The following is an 8,999-nucleotide window of genomic DNA, read 5'->3' on the forward strand; positions in this document are numbered from 1 at the left end:
GGTGTTTAACCGTTGTCACCTGTAAGAACCACATAATTCTCTTTTTGACTAATAACAAGCAGCTAGTTGCCATGCGGTGTAGCACACTGATGCTTAATGCATTACCCAAACTATATGCTTCCCATAAAAGTGTATTATTTTGTGAAAAACTCTTTGTCAGTAAATCACATTTTAAGAATACAGAGATAAGACGCCATGTCTGGTAGCACAACATTCTTAGGTTGTAGTGCAGTCTGACTAGAATGATTGAAACCAGTTTACCTCTATGATATTAAGTGACTGAGTGAGGCAAAACAAGGTGGTCAAACCTGCACTACAGCCAGCAGTCTTTTAGTGGCCTGGAGAAAAAAACATTTCTTTCTATTGGGCAAAGGGTCAGCAGTGCTGCCAATTTTCCTCTACTTATTTTAAATGGTTATTTTGCACAGATCAGGGCAATTACCTTGGGAGATGGCTCTAGATTAGTAAAGTACCATATTTACAGTTTTACGGTAAACATTGTGTACATAAACATGGCTATAACGTAGGGGCTGCCAGGTTGGTCCAGCAGGGAGGGTGCGGGAGACTGTAATGGGCAGAGCGGGGGCATGTCCCCATGTCCGCGTCATCATGGCCACGCCCCCTGCTTTATAATGCCGATATTACAGGCATTACAAAGCAGGGGGCTTGGTTACAATGACGCGATTTAGCACAAATCGCGTCATCATCTCCCAAACCACCCACTTTTACATGCGGTCGCGGGGGGCGGCGGACGTTGCGGGAGTTACTTAAAAATGCGGAAATTATGGTTTCCACATTTTTTATGTAAAAAATAATAATTGCTGAATAGACCCCTTAGGATCAGATAAATTCAGCTCTTTAGCAATTTTATTAATTACATTCACTTTGATTATTGGTCTTCACTTCATGGATAGGGCTGCCATGAGCCACACATTTCCCAGGATAGACACATTATTTATTCTCTCTGGAAATTATTATTTGCCCTAAATTAGACTCCTGGTATATAAAGTAACTGAACAAATAGCAAAATGATCCACAAGGGTCAGTGTTGTGCAAACTCTAATGCAAAAGTTCCCAAAGGCAGTCCTCAAGGCCCCCCAGAAATGTCCGTGGCTGAGCACAGGTGGTTAAATCAAATTGACTGAGGTTCTAATTAATACCCCTTCTCCACCTAAATTCCGGGTCTGACCCGGAGTTGGAACAAAGTTCATATCCGGATCAGACTCGGAATTTTGCCGGCGCTGACTCGGGATATTCCCGAGTTAGCGCCGCTCACACCGCAGTCGGGTCTGCATAGACGTCATCTCCAAGCGCCACTGAAGCCGGACCAATCGGCCGGCTAGCAGCGCACTCCAGGTCTTCGTGACCCGGAGTGCGCTGTTCCCATAGCAGGGTTTCACGGGCTACGCTGGTGTTAAACCCTGCTAGTTACTTGGGTTGGATTGCCGGGTCACTCGACCCGGCGATCCAACCCTCTGCCCTTTTACACCAGGGAGCTGCCCGGGTTAACCCTTCAAAAACCCGGGTTTTAGCTCCGGTGTTAAAGGGGTACTAGTCACCTGTGGTCAAGCATGGATATCTCTAAAGCTTGGACTGTAGAGTTTGGAAACCTTTATTCTAATGTCCTGCCTCCTACAGTATGTGACAGAGTAGGCTCACAGGATAGATAGATAGATAGATAGATAGATAGATAGATAGATAGATAGATAGATAGATAGATAGATAGATGGATACATCAGCAGCAGGAAGGATGATTACTATAATCAGCGTGTTGTACTAAGTAACCGTTTGTAACTGATTTATAAATAATGTCATGTTTCCCTTTAGCTCGGGAATATTATAGATGTAGACCGGCGCCTCTTTGGGAGCTGGCGTCCGGTACAGCTTTCAGGTTGTCATCGTTTGCTGAGTGCTCGGAGTGGGAGTTCCATACTTATGTACTATAAAGATAATATAACATCCATAACAACATGATCCATGATACAACCTAACAAACAAAATATGGCCAATAATCATGACACGTGCAATTCTTCAGAGGCCACCCATTAATCTTTGTATAGTATCACGAGAATGTATTATAAATTTATAAGTAAAAAATACTTTCAGCCATACATAAGAAACATAGGAAAGTTACTTCTCTTAGCTGTGCCTGTCACCCTATTCCTGTGCATAGAAGGCGTGTTTGCCCTATGCCCCACTCCTGTACTGGAAACATTTCAGTTACATAGAGAATTGTGGCAAATGCACAGACAATAACTGTTGGGCATTAGGTAGCCAGACATAGGTCTCATTTCCAATCTGTCTAAACACCTGTTGAAAGTGTCTGGTATCTAATTTTATTGAAGAGATCAGCCAGGACCGGGACTACCCATTGGGCCCCAGGGAGACAAGTGCACGGAGTACATAAGGAGCGTTTTATCTGATGAATCAGGATCTTGTCCAAACAAATTGGTCCTGTCAGAGGGGAGAGACGGGTGACGCGTGGGTAAATGATCAGCTTACAACACGCTTCATTAGTACTATAGATCACAGATAGGCAGTTACTGCGGGACTACATGTCCTAAGTAAGCCCTGCCAGCATTTGGCCGGTAATTCTGATTCCACAACATCTGGACAGTGGCAGGTAGACTAGACAAGCCATAGATAATATATATATGCTTTATCTTTATTACTAAGGTGAGGGAGAGAGTAGCATTCTGTACAATGCAGTCAGCAGGCGACCCGCTGGCAGGGGAAACAGACCACCCCTGGCTACAAATACACCTATTCATCTTATCAATACAAACTAGACCTTCTCACTCTGTACATGTAGGATAAACATCAATTAACTCAACACCCCCTTAATTATAGATCTACTTTGATGCAGTGGTTGACAAATGAATTGCTTGTCAAACTTACCAGTAATCAATCATTATCAAAGCCTGCAAGGTGTACAGAAGCCACAGGCCCAGGGCATAGCAATACACCACACTGCAAATGCCACCACTACAGACATAGATTACTACCGGCATTAAGGGTCATTGTATTTGGTGATCATCTGTTTATAGCCAAGTGTAATTGTGCAGCGAGATGAATTACTTCATGTGTATTTTAGTAGATAATAAAATATCAGTTCTAGATGCGTTTTTCTCCTTACACAGTCTGCAGCTCTTCAGCTGTTATAGAACTAGAAGTCACAGCATGCCCAGGTAAGCATGCTGGGACATGCAGTTACACACTAGCTTACTTCGTATACGCTTCACAGACCGGACTGCAAAAATATTGAAAATCAGATCTTATTTAAATAATTTATAACATTAATCGGCATGTAATGAACCCAACCATTTCTCATTTATATAAAAGAATAATAGTAAAGTTAGACGTGGAAAAAATAGATACACAAGGACAATATTTCAGAAAATAGTTTACGGTTTATTTATAAACAGATGAACACAGGAGACTTGCCCTCAGTAATGCAATAAATAGCCTTCGTACAACAAAGCTGAGACTGTCCATTTGGTGTTATTGGGGAACCCCACATGTTATGCAGAGATGAGGGAACCAAGGGCTGTGCACCTGCTCACACATGTACAACCTGGCAGTGACTGGGGTGTACTGACTACATTGACGTAAATGGAGCAGGAAATAAAACGTCTTTGAGTTGAAAGGCAGCATACAAGCTGTTTTCATACAGGTAGATCATATATTTATTGTGGGGAAATCTCCACCGTACAAAACATAAGGCAGTGAGAAAATGACTTGCAGGTAGCAAGTTAAACAGGTGCTTTCCAATACCTACTAACAGTATATGCTGGAGAACTGCACTGGCATTAATTGCACTTATAACAAACCAAACAGAAATAAATACTGTTAGCATATCACATACTTTTCACGGAAAATATATCTATACACATTTACATGTAAACAGATGAAGAACCCTTACTAGCACTGGCAATGGCTTTACAGGGGATTGTATCACGCTTCTGTCCTAAAAAAAATCTCCATAGGTCCTCATGAGAACGTCAAGTGCAAAAGCGTCCTTTAAAGTCCCAGGAATAGAATGAATAATGCCATACCGGGAATTATTCAGACTTGGGCACCCATGTGAACTTCCAACCCCCTTCCCCGTCCCTGCGGACAAATGCCTGCCCGTTGGAGAAGCTGTGGGTCTTCACATTGCAATGGGGGTTCAGGGATGTAGAGAAGGCGACTTCTGTTTTGTTTGGGGATACCTCTGGGGTGTAGTAAATAGGAGACCCGAAGGGACTCGTTGGCTTGCTCCTCGGCAGTGATGTAGAGCTGCATGAAGTAGGAGAGTAGTCCTGCATGTAAGGGGGAGAATCCAGGGTGCAGGTGCTGTGTACAGGTGTCAGGTGTATTGTGCTGTACCCAGATGATGGGGAATCCTTCACGTTGCCATAGTCGCTGCTGCCCAGCTCTGTGGCTATGGCACTGTAGTTAGCTGACGCAGAATCATCAATCGTGTTGACATCTTTCAGTCCCAGGGTTTGCAGGACCCAGTTTTCCACAGGGGGGCTGGATTGTACCTCGCAGGCAGTGAATTCGTTGAATAGATTCCTCTTGGCCTTCTTAGCAGCAGTGTCAGGGGAGGCGAGGCTGCTAACTCTGCATTTCCTCTTCAGAGGAGCACCAACAGCATGCTGAGACAGCAGTTTCTGTAACACAGATATGTGCCAACTATTAAACTACATATTCACATTAAACAGCACAGAGCAGAGAGTCTGGTGTGGGCAAGAACTATAGTTATGCGATTGCTAGGTTATAGGGTACCGAAAGCTATAGACACCTATAAATCTGGAATCATGCAGTTTAGGTAAATTGTGACTCTACGGTCTTAGTAGAACTACAAGTCCCAGCTTGCTATGGCTGGCAGAACATACAAGGATTCTGAGTTAAGTTATAAATGTACAGCCAACGGTTAACATCTGCGACCTAAGGAAATAAATTAAAGGGCAAATATTTAAGGTTGTATAAAAGTGACATTATTGTGAAATGCTCTATAGTACATTATGTATGGCCGGCTTTGGAAATAAAAAAAACCTAGTGAGGAGCATAGATGAGTGTGTGACATTCCTGCACACTGATAGTAATCCTGCATGTACGGCTGGAGAGCCTCTGAGTACAGATTACCGCCGCAGGGGACAGAACCTATAGGTACAGGTGTAATTTGCAAGTACGCTGCTTTTGTGAGAGACACAATAGAGAACACTTATAAGACAAGGGTTGCTTTGCACTCAACTATAGCGGTCAACAAGGAGTTGCAGAGTGTGTCAGCAGCCAGATCAGCATACTACAGAGATGCTGACACCCCCACACGTGGCTGTGTGCCCCTTATCTCAGGAGATCCCAATCTGACCCCGATAAGTATGTAGTTAGTTTTATCTGACAGATCAATTACAGTTGTAGACATTAGCGCTTTCTATTCATTAAATAAAATGATTAGTGTTGGAAGGTGCTAGCAGGGAAACTCATGTAAATTGCTATTGTTGTAGTAGTGAAAGGCAAATACATACCTTCGTCTTCTCCTCTAAGCACTTCACAAAAGTTGAGCTCAGGTAATGCTTTAACTTGTTGTTCTCCTCGTGTAAGCGGGCTAGCTCCTCTTCCCTCTGCACCAAGGTATCCTGGAGCTGTGGGAGAGATGCATAGAATGACTTGCTATCATATGGGGTAGTTGTCTGATGTACATTCCAGGTACAACAGCGATCATGATACACTGAGGACTATATATTATGTTGCTAATCACTGCCCCATGCTGAGAACTCTTTCCATTGCAAATGATCACTGAGACTTGCTGGATAACTTTCATGTCACACAACAGAACAGGGACACATTCATTCCCCACACACATGCACATCTTTATCCCACTTCTGGGATAATAATGATATATTTACCTGTTTGTTTGTGAACATCTGTGAAGATAACTGGTCCCCTCCAAGGTAGTCATCTTGAAGTGTGCACCCAATATATGAATGCCCTGGAATATAATTAAAATATAAACATTAGCATAGGTATTTAATCTAGTTAGACACAAAAATTAGTAGTCAATGTGAATTAGTAATTGGAATAGCAGCTAACTGATCAGAGCCCAAAGTATGCTCTGAGTTGTCTTATAGAAAGTCTGTTAAGGTTTACAGAGGGATGTGAGGCTAATAATTCCACAAATAAAATGTACAACTATAACTGGCAAATAACAAAGGTCTACATTGACTGCACCAAGCTTCAATAAATGTATAGCAATTTAATGATTTGCTATTTTTCCTTTAATCTCCACATAAGGAAACGCAATGATACAATACTTCCTTTTACAGGTGCAGTCATTAGGAGATTCGCCTTTAGGTGGTACCTGGAAGTTATCCAAAGTCTAGAGCATCATCTGTAATTAGAGAGTGGACGTACCGTGGGACTGTGGGTCTGGGTTGCCTGATCTGTTGTCCTGGAGACCAGAAGCCCAGAGAGAAACCCAAGTATCCTTGGAAACATCAACACTGTCCGCTGACGTTGTGGAAAAGTATGGGCAATCATAGCCCTGACCCCCTGCAAAGTACTGGTCTTGGCAAGCTAGAATAGTGTTCTGTAAAGTAACAGAGGAGGAGGACTTGGTTAGATATAGCAAAAACAGACTTTTGTGACACAACAAAAGCAACACTCTTTGGGGAGGTAATGCTGGATTCCCGTCAGGAGCATACTAGCTGCAGAGCAGTTATTGCCCTGCTGCTGTGAATGGAGACTGGGATCAGCTGATCACTCATTTCCACCTCCACTAACCAGACCACAAGCCAAAACCTGCATCTACCAATTTGCATTCACCTAATAACAGAATAATTGCAGTAAAGACACAACATAACTAACAAAATAATAATAATAATAATAATAATAATAATAATAAAGACATGTTTAGTAATCATTATAAAATGAAACCAAGCAGCAGCTTATCTTACAGAGCAGATAGTCTGATCTTAGCTGCATTAAACAACTTTCTTTTCCTACCACTGGAACGAGTTTTTGGAAGTAGAAGCCAAGTTAATGTCAGGTAGCTGTACTAATCGCCGTACAGGAAGAACAGAAGTGGAACACCTCTTTACTAACCACACATTCAGTAGCATCCAAACTAGGCAATAAAGGCAGATTTATCGATAAGCTGATGAAATGTTTCTATCTTGCAGCAGTCAGTAACCCGTTTGGAAAGCAAAGCACAATCCACAGGACAGGGAACCCTGCGCACAGCAAGGAGCACACCAGCCACTTACCATCTTGTTACTTGAATGAGATATTTGCAGACACGTTTTCATTAAAGCCCCACTGAGCTTTAAATGGAACTGAGAGAAGACCGAAAGAGGCAGTCCTATTCTAAGCGAGCTCAAGTAACGCCCCCGGGACTTTCTAAACCCACGGATCTGATTTGGTGCCAATCTGTCAAATCAAATGTATGACATCAGCAGACTCCGAATGCAGAGATCAAAGTTTTCCACTCCCATACATTAACATACAGTGCAAACCCAACCCACAGAGGACGCCTCCTATAGGACCCCTAATCATTTATTTGAAACTAGCACTACTGGCTGAATAAAGTAATTGTTCAGATTAAATGCATGTAAAATATAAAATAGGTAATAACAGGTAATATTAACAGGTAATATTAACAATACTGTATATGCAATAAACACAAGGTTTATAATTCACATTTTGCAACATGATCAGCAATAATTGTCATGGCCCTAATCCAAGTGTCCATTGAACCATATAATAAATAAATAAAGGAAGCAAACAGAAAAAAAGCACATTTATACAGTTATGATGTCCAATAATCATTGAAATTAAATTGTGCACAAGGAATTCACACACAGTCCTTGTAAGTTCAGTATAATTTAGGAATGAGTTGATTTAGGTGAAAACATTTGTTTGGTGTATGTGCTATATATATATATATATATATATATATATATATATATAATAGCGATTACATGCACTGTAGAAGTGTTATGTTATGAAAAGGAGACTCGTTCAGTGCAGTGTATGAGAAGTGTGGCTTGTCATTGTATTATGATTTATGGGTCGTCCAACTTCTTATCTGCTCTCCTACAGTATGCAGTGTGCACACACCACACGACTAGTAACCTGACCTGCCTAATAATAACAACCTGTGGACAGTCCTGGCTAATGAGGGAAGAGGCAGAGTGGCATATGGATATGTTATTTTATTTCACCCAAGAGGACACTTTATTCTGTTAACCCATTAGAAAGGCTCAATGACTCGTTAATAGGGCAAATTGCATCCATTCTCTCGTTACAAACATATTTCGCCATTTCTAGGGAGGCTAAATTATGACCCCAGAGAAATGTATTTGCAGAACCCTTATTGTTTCATCACAGTGCACACTTCAGCATGGACAGCACAATAGCAGATCTCCAGCTGACTTCTTGTCACAGCCATTCATCCATAGAAAAACAGTCTATAGTTCAGTTTACATAGGCGGGAGTGTATCAACACAAACAGTAATTAAATAACAACTCACTTCAATCAAAAATTAAGAATCAATTGTTTTGTGTATGTGTGCCCCATATTTTTAAGAAACAGGTTAAATACACAAATCATCCAGGCATCCCTAAATTGTATATTTGCTGTTTTCTTTTGCAAATGTGGGAATGCTGTGAAATGTAGCCGCATAAAATATAAGAAACAAAATGCAGTGGAGTAACTTGCGCCCCTCAACCACAGCTCAGTTCCAACTCACAAGAGCACCAATTCTTGAGATAACACCTACATTATTAGAAATAGAGTTGTCCACAAGCGCTGTCAGTAAGAAACGATGGTTATTATTTTCCACGGAGATTTATACGAGGAAATCCTATATTTCTTTAGAAAGTCAAAAAGAAATCCCGTCAGTATCAATATCAGGCTTCTTCATATGACCGTGTGGAAACCTTTGGACTCACCAGAAAAGATTACGTTCATCCAAAGGTTCCTTTTGCGATCATGCGTCTCTTCAATATTGCAG

General features: G+C 41.5%; 1 protein-coding gene across 1 annotated transcript; it reads right to left on the reverse strand.

Annotated features, from left to right (window-relative positions):
* Nucleotides 1–3,390: 3,390 nt before the first annotated feature.
* Nucleotides 3,391–7,292, reverse strand: GMNC (geminin coiled-coil domain containing). Its single transcript, XM_088444726.1, has 5 exons — nt 7,251–7,292; nt 6,400–6,574; nt 5,895–5,977; nt 5,514–5,630; nt 3,391–4,655 (listed from the first exon to the last, which is right to left on the reverse strand). Exons 1-5 carry the CDS (start codon nt 7,290–7,292, stop codon nt 4,062–4,064), a joined length of 1,011 nt encoding a protein of 336 aa, XP_088300852.1. The 3' UTR covers nt 3,391–4,061.
* Between the last annotated feature and the right edge of the window lie 1,707 nt (nt 7,293–8,999).

This window comes from Taudactylus pleione, unplaced genomic scaffold, assembly GCF_031769625.1.
Source record: "Taudactylus pleione unplaced genomic scaffold, aTauple2 ptg000372l, whole genome shotgun sequence".
In the NCBI taxonomy this organism is placed as follows: domain Eukaryota; kingdom Metazoa; phylum Chordata; class Amphibia; order Anura; family Myobatrachidae; genus Taudactylus; species Taudactylus pleione.